A 12,015-nucleotide genomic window follows, 5' to 3' on the forward strand; every position below is an offset into this window, starting at 1 on the left:
ATTTCAATTTCAACAAATGTTGTCAAAATTCTAACTTTAAAAAAAAGTAACATATATTTTATTTATGTATTTTGAATATTTGTTTTTTAATTGGTAAATTAATTAATTACAAGGAAACTTTATTTGAATTTTAAGGTTTTTGATTTCAAAAAAAAAAAATATATATATATAAATGAAAATATCTATAAATAACTCAGAGAAAAAATATTTTGAAAATTTTGTCATATATATAAAATATTAATATGAAAATTTAACAAAAATTAAGTATTTACAGTAATTCATTTTAAGTAAACAAAAAAAAAAAAAATTGATTTTCTCAAAAACTGATATTGTACAATATTTATTTTTCCAAATTATTTAGATAAATACTGAATAATTTAAAAAATATTAGGGTTATTATTTTTAAATAGGTAACTTGCTCATTTATTTTGAAATGACATATAAATTAATTACTGGTTTTTCTACAATTCTCATGATAATTTTAGTATAAAAACAATAAAAATATAAAATCTTTATTTATATAAAAAATAACTATAAATTATTGATAATAAAGTTTTTTTAAATTTATAAAATGTTCAAGATTTTATTATTTTTTTTATATTTATAATTACAATTTATTTAAGTTATAAGGGTAATACATTCAATAATTACTCTTGTCAATAAACATTCAATATAATGAATTTGAATTAAATTGTAATTAGAGTTACATGAGTATTTATTATTTTTAAAATTTTGAAACTAAAATATACTTATAAATTAATAGTAAGTCAAATAATATTTAGAAATGTCTTAACATAAATGGAAAACAAATTTATTTATGTATCATAGCCTGTCTAATTTGCCATCGTAGATCATTGTGATTATTTTCACCTGGCATTTTATGATTCTGCCACTCATTTTTATAATACTGATGTAATGATACTGGATCCATTTGTTTCTTTTTTAAAATTTGAGAATATTTGTTTTCTCCTGAAATCATACATTAAAGGTTAAACAATAGGTATATAATGTATAACTATAAAGTGTAAATTTTAATTTAGAATTATTATAAATAATACATAATTGCATAAGTATTAAATATGTAATAAAAATATAGGCATATTTTTAATCTTACTCGTTTTTTTATTCTGTAAATCTGTTTGAATAGCTATTGTCGATACAGCTTTAGAACATATTTTTGTTTTTGAACTTGGACGTGACAACCTTTCAAAAATTTCTTTTTTTTTTTCACAACAGCAAACATTTTTAGAATATTTAATTGGCGGAATATTTTGTTTTTCTTCTAATAAATTAATTTTTTTATTTAAATGATTATTAAAATTTACTTTTTCTTCGACTAGTGTTTTTTGTTTTTCATACTTGATAAGTTTTTTCAAATCTAAAATTGAAAATATAACACAAAAATCAATTAATTAATTTTCACAAATTTATCCTTTTATTCTGTAATTTTACAATATTAAATTAAAATTATTTCTAACAAATAAAACTAAACACCAGTAGTCATATATTTGAGCAAAACACAATGTGTCTTATAGGAAGACAAGTACTTGATAGGTAAATGTTTTAGCCTAAAGTATTAAAAATGTTAAGAGATTCATGTCTTGATGATGCATATAGAAACAAATAGGGGTTTAATGATGACAGCAATAGCTCTTAATTAATGAGTTGATAAGCTGTATAAAAAGAAAAATAAGAAATCTAAACACAAAAGCAAAAGTACACCTGAGAACTATAGAAGACTTTAAAATATACCTGCATTAATGTAAAATTTTTATATTTACATCATAAATTAATCAATTTAGAAACAATTATAGTCTGTATAATAATTGACCATATAGTAAATTAACAACATCTTAGATAACCACACCTACCATAGATATGTGTAGGATTTGGTTTGGAAAAACACTGATTTCCTTCATTAAAACATAGACAAAAGATGAACATAAAAATGTATAGTGACACTAGATATACTAGTATTATTTGATTATATAACAGTATTATGGTCTTATGGGCATCTATTAATTTGCATAGCACCCTAATTAAATGATTGTTGCTTGTAAAATGATCATGAAGGACAATTATTGTGTCTGTAAATATTAAATACATTATATAAGTGACTTCTGTTATCAATAAATAATTTTATTTTTCATTTGATCAATGTTGAAAATGTATACTTTAATTTTATTTAAAATTTTTGAAATTATTCATATAAGCATTTTAAATAATTGTAAAAATAAATTGCCTGTACTACCTAAATTTAAAAACTTATATTAAGTTCTGTGTTTTAACATTGTAAAATATGTGTGATTATTATTTGTATGAATCAATTTTCATCTAACCAATATTTTACTGTAATGTGTTAGTGAGTTAAAAAAAATAAATATTTTTATTATAACATACCTTTCATGAATTTTTGAAGTAAATGAGATTCAATATTTTCATACCCTAACTCTTTAAGATGGTGTAAAACTACAACTTGGTCCAATTCCATCGAAAAAATGCTGTGTAATGAATCTTAAAATGTTATGTTTACGATGAATTAATTTATAATATTACAATACACGTCAATATTTTTTACATAGTTACATAAATTATACACTAAAAAAGTTAAAAATTATAGAACAACCAACGACCGTTTAAAAATTTAATTTAAAATCATTTAAAATTTAAAATTTATTGTTATCAGTTATCAATTGACACAGACCTAACCGTCTCTGCAAGTAACAATTGTATATAACAGCGCCATCTCGTGGAGAAATATAAATAATTATTCTCGATAATTTTCCAGATGATTAAGATTTGGTATACTGATAAGTATTATCGTTTGAAAAAATTTTATATAGTTTTATTTTTTATAAGTTCCATTGAATAACATTAATTATTATTTATTACGTTATTTTAACTTTAAAATAATTACAAATTAGCTGTTCTGTGTTCTTTTTCGTTTTGATTTCACCCAAATCTAATTATGTCTGCAATTAAGTTTGGTAGCCACCTAAAAGAATTACGGTTGCACTTGTGTCAGTCATCTCCTTCAAGCAAAGGAGTCCGGTTGGTATTTCTGTTGTACAAGCAATATTTATAATTGATGAAACTTTTATTTGCAGGCAGTTTGTTGAAAAATACTATATATCATTGAAAAAAGCTAATCCAAAATTTCCCATTTTGGTACGTGAATGCAGTGGTGTAGAACCAAAAGTGTTTGCTCGTTTTGGTGAGTATTATTTAATTGAATTTTATTAACAGTTATACTTAATGAAAAAATAAAATTAGATAATCTTAAATAAATATTTATCTATAAAGCCCTAATAAATTTTTCTTATTTAGAATTTGGACAAGAACGAAGCGAACAACTATCTGATCAATCGGCAGATAATGTACTTAAGAAAATAGAAGGATTAGTAAAACAATAGAATTGTTGTAAAAGAAAAATAATGTTATTTTAATATTATGTACATATTATAAAATATTCTATCAATATATTTCAGTTTTTGTAGTCTTCTCAGCAATATTATGTTGAATTATTAACTTAATCCTGAATAACATCTTGTTTTCTTAAAAAATAATACATTGTTTATGAACTGCATTATATTATTAATGTTTGTTGCAAAGTATGAAAATAATTATTCATCATAAAAATAATAATTATCAACCAATTATTAGTATTGTTTGGGCACTATTTACAATAGTTTGTATCATAATTTTGTATTAAATGTTTTGAAAGTGTAAAACTAGTTTGTCGGATATAGATTATTGACTGTGACAGAACTATTGAATAAATGAAAAAAAGCATTTTATCCAAATGTTGTTAGGAAAATATGTAACATATTATATATTATATGTATAAAAACTATAAAATATTAACATTATCTTCTTTTTATAAGTAAATAACATACAAAATTTATGTTCAACATTTAATATTTAACTTGTTAATTTAAAAATTAGAGGAAATTGACTTATAGTGAATCTTTTCGGTAAAAATATTATCATCTTTCATATGTTGACTTTTTATAATAGTTCAGTTTTTTAGCAACTTCTGAACATTATTAAATTACACTATAATATGTTTGGAAAACTTGATATGGTCTATCAGGGTTAGTTTAAGGTCATTATAGTTATAATTATCAAGTTTTATTTATTTTGTTTTAAACGAACAAGCCTTATTATAATTAATAAGCTTATGGAAATATATACAATAATTACACAATGGTACAAAATATGAATAAGATTTAATTTCATAGATTTTAATTTTTAACTTCAACTTTTATTTTAAAATTTAATAATAACTTATAAATAGTAATAGGCTTCTTTGCACATTTTTAAAAATGTAAAATTGTTGGTAGTCAATTCAAAAATATAAATACAATTTTAACTTTTTTTCTTACCATGATAAAACAGTTTTTTGTTAATGACTAACATTAATTTTTCTTATTAAAACATTTTCATCAGATATACAGCAAATATATTATGTTCATGTTAGTAAAATAATATATATGTGAAAAAAAATAGCTATTTCTAATTTAGTATATTTTATTAAAAATGTCTAGGATAAATTGAATAGAACAATTAATTTTACTACCTATTTAAAATTTGATTCATAAATTTACAAACGCTTGATATAATTCTAAAGACTCAAATCCTACGTGTATTTGAATTACGACATTAGCTGGGATCATGAAAACTTTTCCTGGTGATAGTATCAACTCTTGTGGAGCACTTATTTTGCCTTGACCATGGATAACAATAATTATAGAAGCAACATCTCTTTTCAATAATTCATAAATTTCATCTGCAGGAACCTTAAAAAAGAAAAATTATAATTAATAAATTCTTTTAAGTTTTATTTTTTGTATTTAAGTACTTTAATGCAAGCCATTGCAAAATCTGGAACAGGAGGTCTAAAGAGTGTTGTATAAGAGTTTTCTTTAACTCCACAAAACAACTTGGATTCAGCAGGTGCTCCATTAAAATTTAGTAACCTACATAGTGTGTCTACATCAATATATTTTGGTGTCAATCCAGCTCTTACCACATTATCAGAACAAGCCATACATTCAACACAATCTAAACAAAAATATCTTCTATAGTATTAATAGAGTACAAGATTAATTGTAAATTAATTATTGATTATCTTTTAATCACAAAATATGAAATATAAATTATAACTAGTTACTAAACGCAGTTATTTATTTTTAAAGTATTTGATTATAAAGAAATTAAATATTATAGAAATCTAACCACCGTAAATATAAGCATGAGGTTCATTAGCTCCTAAATATATTGCTTGACCTGGTGAGAGTTGAATGTAATTTAAAAAATATATGCAGAAACATCCAACATCATTTGGAAACCAACAATCAAGTTGATTAAATAGTTTTGCTAAAAATACATTTTTTTTATCATCACCTGTAATATAATTTAATAATTACATTAATTCAAATACAATAGACAATAAACATGATTTTAATTATAGTGTTCACTTTTATTTTCATTCATAAATTCTATAAAAGTATCTTAAATATTTGTGAAAACCTGATAGTTTTATTTATATATCACTCACATAGCGATTCCAATTTTTTTTTATGACTGTTAAGATTTTGGCTAATAATTCCTTTTTCAGATGTCAGTAATCTGTAAAATATGTCCTTGAGCAAATGTTGTGAATCAGTAGTATCTTTTTTAAATTGATTAATCAGGTCATGTCCAACAATTAATTGAAATTCTGGTATTTCTAATTGACATAAAATACATTACTTTGGTAATTTTATTTTAAAAACATAATATTAAAGTACCTTCCAGAAAAAATTTAATTTCTGAGTATGGGCGGAAACCACAAAGTCCTTCAAAGTTACTTAGTGCAATAGCCATTTCTGGTTTATGATTAGAATCTTGATAAATTTCAGGATATTGTATATGTAGTTCTTCAGCAAAATCCTAAATTAATTAGGTAAAAACAATAATGTAGGCACAACTTATCAATATATTTTTACCTTAGATGGATGCACTTGGATAGAAAGGGCTGAGTTTATGGACAATACTTTCATTAAAAATGGTAATTGATCGCCAAATTTTAATCTAGATTTTTCACCCAACACTTCACTGTTGCTCTTTATCCAGTCACTCAATTTCTGCCCAGAGCTTTTTATCAACGAAGGGCTTTTATGAAGAGCGCCCATCCACAATTCAGCATAGAATTGTTTTTCATCTATAAAATCTATATGTTTGCCAGCTAAACTCAGACGACTGACTTCACTAGCAAAACCTTTTTTCCCCCACAAATAATTTTGAATAAAACATTGCAACTCAAAAACTTCGAGCATGGTTGTAAAATTTTTTTAAACTAAAAATAAAAATCAAGTTTTGTAAATGAATATAATAACTACAGTAATACGATAAAAATAATGAAACTACCTTTGCCTGAAGAAAATATTTGATAGTCCAAAAGTCAAAGTCAAATAAGCCGATACACGTAAAAGTATTAAATGACCAATTAGATTATGGCATAGGTTTTTGTTTTTTATACGTGTGTTAAACCATAGATATTTAGATATAGGCGTATGACTAGATAAATTATTTAGTGGTGAGGCATATCACTTGAGTAACACAATATCATTAATAAAATTGAATGACTTTATACTAGATTACAAATTTGATGTATTTGTAATTAAAAATTTTACCCAATCATTATGTACTAGATTAATGTGTTTTATGCATATTAAAATGTTCAATATGACAATATTACAATATTGTAAAGTAATAGTAGTAATACAATACCTCTTAGGATGTCTACCTACTTAATAACCTATTCATACATCATTTCAAATTATTTTGTGATAACCACGATTATATCATAGTATTAGAGATAAAAAATGTTTGGTTACGTAACACGACTATTGATAAAATCGTGTTAAACGCGGTATAAATTACAGACGTAATTATATATATTATATAGATCTTCCAAGACCGTGATATTAAGTAACGAGTGGAGATAAGACGTCTATGAAAATATGATAACAAATAGCAATAGTATAATATAGTATAATATACTATATACACAGAATTATTCTTTGGTATAATGTTTTGTTGTGAATGTTGTGATTCAGTATTGAATTTTTCAATTATTGTAATATTCAATACACCTTTCTATCTTTTTGTCTTTTAGTCTTTATCTATATTGTGCTGCAGTTCTTTGTTATTAGGTCTATTTCACATACTTTTATACAAAAGAAAAAAAAATAAATAAATAGAATTTAAACTACTGAATAGATTTAATTAAATTCATCTATTATTCATAAATATATAATAATACTATGATACGTTCATGTCTTAGTGAATAATGGCTATCTCAAATGAACAACTGAATAGTGAATACTCGTCCAACGTCTATCAACTTTACGTATGAAGATATTAACTATTAATTCACAAATAGCATATAGCACACAACTCAGAATCACTATAAAATAACATTCATCAAAAGCAATACTTATTAAGCAATTAGGTATAATATATGCATCATGTCCGTATAGTTTTAACAAAAATGTTCGGTGATTTATCCAAGTTTCAATTTAATGAAATAAAAAATTAAGCATTCATATTTTATTATTTTGTAGTTTGGTTTTATACCACGAATCCACGATAAAGATAAGTTTAATATTTACTTAAATAGAGTTTCTTACATAAACAAATTGAAAATTTATATTAAGCTATATGCTTAACATGTAACCGACAGAGGGCAGTACATTCGTCAATAAGCCCCATTATTTATTACAGTCTTATCTTATTGTAGTCACGCTTTCATACGGCCGTGCTACAGAACCTTATTCAGAACTCTATGTACAGAACATACTAAACATAGATATAAAAAAAAATATCGACATCGATACATCCGTAGATAAGAGACATGGGTATATACTATATTAATTTTATTTATTTTGTTTGTTATCTAAGGATACTCTGAGGGATACACCTTAGTTTTTATTCTTATATACGATACGATGAGTAATTTTTACTGATAAAAAACAGAATTAATAATATACTAACATTGTTTTCATTAATTTGTTTTGTTTTATCACTATCCTTTGTAGCTATCTAAAAAATATATTGTAACGCGAGTCTACACGAGTGCCGAGTAGTATTGAAAAACTGGTGAGTCATAATTATCAAATATTACATGTCTTACCTTATTTAATTTAGGTAATGTACCTATAAATGTTTAATGAACTAAATAAATTAAACATCCACAACATTTAAATCAATTGATCTTATTATTGTTAAAAATCACCCTTCTTGTAGTGAACCAATTTTGAATAAATACCTAAATCAGTATGCCGTTGGAATGGTTATTTGGGCGTCGTATGTCGCCCGATGAAATGTTGAGAAAGAATCAACGTGCTCTCAATAAAGCAATGCGTGATTTAGATCGCGAAAAAATGAGAATGGAACAACAAGAGAAGAAAATTATTATGGACATCAAAAAAATGGCTAAAGATGGACAGATGGTGAGTCATATTTCATATTTTTTACATAATTTTTGTTGTAAGAATTAATTATTAAATTATTTCTATTAAAAAATGGGTTAGCTGGTTAAGCATACTTATTACCTGAGCATCAATGACTATGCAATTGTTATACCATTTTATAAAACTTCAAGATAGATTTTGGTAAAAGATTAAAGAAACATTATTTATTAACAAAAATAATACAATAAACAATGGTAGAATTACACTGATTATTGTTATATAGTAAATTATTAATTACATAATTAATGCCAATCATAATTTTATTAAATAAATGAAGAACTCTAAAATCACCAGTCTTTTCTAAAATTATAAGGCTCAATATTAATCATAAAAAAAGCTATTGATATAATATAATAATAGTATTAATAGTTTCATATAGTAATATAAAAATAAAAAAAAATTTCTTAAATTATTAATTGAGTTTGAATGTACAATATTAAATTCTAATTTGATAACTTATAATCTAGAACATAATATTTAAATATTAATATGAGACAAAAATGAACCATTTAACTTTTCTGTATTAACTTATGACTTATGAACTTAATGTATTTTTATATTTTTAAATAAATATTTATTAAAACAAAAAACAAAATTTTAAAAATTAATAATAAATGTAAGTACCAAGGTTCTTTATATATTTTTTTATTTAATCAATAACTATATCCTCTGTATCCTAGTAACCAAATTACACACATATATATATATATACGGAGAAAAGATTGTTCCTAGGTACTAGTACAAGTATAAACTTTTTAATAGAACAACATATTGATAATATTTTACACAGTTATAAATAATATTTTTACTTAATTTTTTAAAAGTCATAATAGTAAACCTTGTGAAAATAGTTATTTTTTATTTGGTTTGAATCATTTTTAGTAATACTTATATTTAGTAATGAAATCAATAAAATCAAAAACAAAGCGTGTTGTTCCACCCTTTAGTTCTCAATCACGACAACCAAACACAATTGTAGCTGGTCCTCCTCGAACACGCTCATGTCAAACACCAATTGGAAATACTGCATTTCGCCGTTATTATGATAGAGGTGACTTTATGTTGTCTGTCGATAGTGGGCGAGTTATGTGGAAAACATCATTTGAAAATATAGATTATCACCATTATTTACCAATTTTTTTTGATGGATTACGTGAAGTTGCATACCCGTATCGTGCCGTGGCTGAGCGTGGAGCTACAGATATGCTAAAAAATGGTACACCTGATCGTATACTACCTGTTGTGCCCCAATTGATTATTCCTATAAAATTAGCACTTAACACTGGTCATCCAGATGTAGTTATAGCAACATTGAAAATGGTTCAAACTTTAGTAACATCGGCTGATATGGTAGGAGAAGCTCTAGTGCCTTACTATAGACAAATATTACCACCTCTCAACGTATACAAGAACCTTAATAAAAATACAGGTGATGGCATTGATTATGCTCAATATCAACAAGAAGATGTTGGAGACTTGGTGAATAATACTTTAGAAATTCTTGAAAGACACGGAGGAGCTCATGCTTTTATTAATATTAAATACATGATTCCAACTTATGAATCAAGTGTGGCAAACTAGTATATTACATTTAAATATAGATCTTAAATATTTTAATTTCACAAATTGATTTATTATTTCCTTAAAAGTATATTTTAGAAATCTAAGTACCTATTAGATATTTGTTAAATAGTTTAGATATGAATATTTTGAGGATTTAGGAATCGGTGAAAATCATGGCTAGAGACCTAGTAAGAACAAGACGTTACCAGAAGAAATTTATGGTGATGAAAGCTAATATACAAGCAGTATCTTTAAAAATACAAACGCTTAAATCACAAAACGCTATGGGTCAAGCAATGAAAGGCGTAACTAAAGCAATGCAAAATATGAACAGGTAAGCTTTTTATTTATTATTTTTTTTAATAATAATTATATAACAATGACAAAAAATTATTATTTTTAATAACAAGTTCTTATTTCTTAAAATTTTGCTAATACATTTTTCATAATACTAATAGATATTTTTTAAACATAATGCACAATATTACATTAACTATTTTATATTTTAATAGGCAGTTGAATTTACCACAAATTCAAAGGATACTTCAAGAGTTTGAAAAACAGTCTGAAGTCATGGATATGAAAGAAGAAGTTATGAATGATGCTATGGATGATGCCATGGAAGACGAAGGAGACGAAGAAGAAACGTATGATAAAAATAATTTTTTGTAATTATAAGTAATGTTTGAAGGTATTATGTATCTACTCAGTTTAAGAATGGTCAGATTCTTTTATGCAAATTGTTTCTAGAAAATTGAGCGTGTGAGTAGAGACAGCTGAGTCGATGCCAGTAGTTGGGATAGATGTTTATAATGCAGTTTCTATGCATTTTTATCAGACTTGTCGTTTTTAAACTGTATGGAGTATAGCATTAAATGTAAAATATATACTCAATACAGAAATAGTAATAAGTTTTACATTGTATCATCAATGAAATTTGTTCGTAATACCTACAATGATTGGAAATGTCATGCTTATCCACATAATTTCCTACATTTTTGTAATCATTATTTAAACAGAAATCATCATAATCAAACATTAATTAAATAATCAGAAAGATTTTACATTAATAATTTTATACATAAATTTATATGTGCATCTGGTTGATAAACATTATCCAGTAATTACAACATAAATGATACAATTGTATAGTATTGTGGATTTTAAATTTTGAGTATTGTACATCAGTATTTTATAACTATATTTATCATGAAAATGTAGTTTACATATCATATTTTACCAAACTTAATATAAATGCATGTTTGGCCATTTTTTAATGAATATTTAAGTGAAAATTAATTATATTAATACACAGTGGTGTTCTTTCGACCTTAACTGTGTTCTTACAATTACTTTAATGCTAAAAATAAATTATTGTCATAATTTTTAAAATATTTATTTCAGAGATCAAATTGTTACACAAGTATTAGATGAGTTAGGTCTACAGCTTACAGATCAATTGTCTGGTTTGCCTTCAGCTTCTGGCTCAATAAGTATAGCAGCTACCGGAAAAGTACCCATTGTTGCTCAAGATGGTGGAGGTGGTGGTGGTGCTGCTGCTGCACAACCAAATGATGCTGATGCAGACTTGCAAGCTCGATTAGATAATTTAAGGCGCAAGTGAACAATATTATTTGCAAACTCTAATGCATTAATAATATTATATACCAACCTATTTGATTGTAAAAATTTGTTAAATAATAATCTTTATTTTATATGCATGATTTTAGTATAAATATATTTTTATCATTAATAATGATTAATAAATATTATAGAAAATTTAAAACATGTATATTTTCGCAATTTTAAATTATTTATTTAAAAAATTAATGTTCAATATAAATGAGATCGAATCACTACAAGAATTTTGAACATGATAGTCAAATTATTAGTGATTGAGAATAATCATTCCAATACAATTGATTAATATTTT

The 12,015-nt window shown here is 24.5% G+C and overlaps 5 protein-coding genes across 8 annotated transcripts; 3 read left to right on the plus strand and 2 right to left on the minus strand.

Annotated features, from left to right (window-relative positions):
- Positions 1–747: 747 nt before the first annotated feature.
- LOC112598538 lies at positions 748–2,587 on the minus strand. Its single transcript, XM_025345039.1, has 3 exons — positions 2,401–2,587; positions 1,115–1,378; positions 748–969 (listed from the first exon to the last, which is right to left on the minus strand). Exons 1-3 carry the CDS (start codon positions 2,489–2,491, stop codon positions 812–814), a joined length of 513 nt encoding a protein of 170 aa, XP_025200824.1. The 5' UTR covers positions 2,492–2,587; the 3' UTR covers positions 748–811.
- A 258-nt stretch (positions 2,588–2,845) lies between these two features.
- LOC112598528 (NADH dehydrogenase [ubiquinone] 1 alpha subcomplex subunit 2) lies at positions 2,846–3,480 on the plus strand. The gene is made up of 3 exons (XM_025345028.1): positions 2,846–3,051; positions 3,108–3,214; positions 3,328–3,480. The coding sequence occupies exons 1-3, from the start codon at positions 2,969–2,971 to the stop codon at positions 3,411–3,413; spliced, it is 276 nt and encodes a 91-aa protein (XP_025200813.1). The 5' UTR covers positions 2,846–2,968; the 3' UTR covers positions 3,414–3,480.
- Positions 3,481–4,533: 1,053 nt separating this feature from the next.
- LOC112598429 (mannose-6-phosphate isomerase) lies at positions 4,534–6,743 on the minus strand. The gene is made up of 7 exons (XM_025344890.1): positions 6,412–6,743; positions 5,991–6,340; positions 5,793–5,934; positions 5,561–5,731; positions 5,239–5,406; positions 4,862–5,064; positions 4,534–4,799 (listed from the first exon to the last, which is right to left on the minus strand). Exons 2-7 carry the CDS (start codon positions 6,318–6,320, stop codon positions 4,596–4,598), a joined length of 1,218 nt encoding a protein of 405 aa, XP_025200675.1. The 5' UTR covers positions 6,321–6,340; positions 6,412–6,743; the 3' UTR covers positions 4,534–4,595.
- Positions 6,744–7,793: 1,050 nt separating this feature from the next.
- On the plus strand, positions 7,794–11,780 carry LOC112598541 (charged multivesicular body protein 2a). 3 transcript variants are annotated; one of them, XM_025345048.1, is made up of 6 exons: positions 7,794–7,904; positions 8,085–8,145; positions 8,293–8,498; positions 10,241–10,416; positions 10,595–10,729; positions 11,487–11,780. In XM_025345048.1, the coding sequence occupies exons 3-6, from the start codon at positions 8,325–8,327 to the stop codon at positions 11,704–11,706; spliced, it is 705 nt and encodes a 234-aa protein (XP_025200833.1). In that variant the 5' UTR covers positions 7,794–7,904; positions 8,085–8,145; positions 8,293–8,324; the 3' UTR covers positions 11,707–11,780. The 3 variants fall into 3 exon arrangements, with proteins under 3 accessions (XP_025200833.1, XP_025200834.1, XP_025200832.1); XM_025345049.1 differs by lacking the exon at positions 7,794–7,904 and having other exon boundaries at positions 7,953–8,193; XM_025345047.1 differs by lacking the exon at positions 7,794–7,904 and having other exon boundaries at positions 7,955–8,145.
- Positions 8,410–10,174, plus strand: LOC112598542 (parkin coregulated gene protein homolog). Of its 2 annotated transcripts, XM_025345051.1 has the most exons (2): positions 8,410–8,498; positions 9,467–10,174. In XM_025345051.1, exons 1-2 carry the CDS (start codon positions 8,488–8,490, stop codon positions 10,098–10,100), a joined length of 645 nt encoding a protein of 214 aa, XP_025200836.1. In that variant the 5' UTR covers positions 8,410–8,487; the 3' UTR covers positions 10,101–10,174. The 2 variants fall into 2 exon arrangements, with proteins under 2 accessions (XP_025200836.1, XP_025200835.1); XM_025345050.1 differs by lacking the exon at positions 8,410–8,498 and having other exon boundaries at positions 9,369–10,174.
- Positions 11,781–12,015: the final 235 nt, after the last annotated feature.

This window comes from Melanaphis sacchari, unplaced genomic scaffold (assembly GCF_002803265.2).
Source record: "Melanaphis sacchari strain LSU unplaced genomic scaffold, SCAv2.0 Contig48_pilon_pilon, whole genome shotgun sequence".
In the NCBI taxonomy this organism is placed as follows: domain Eukaryota; kingdom Metazoa; phylum Arthropoda; class Insecta; order Hemiptera; family Aphididae; genus Melanaphis; species Melanaphis sacchari.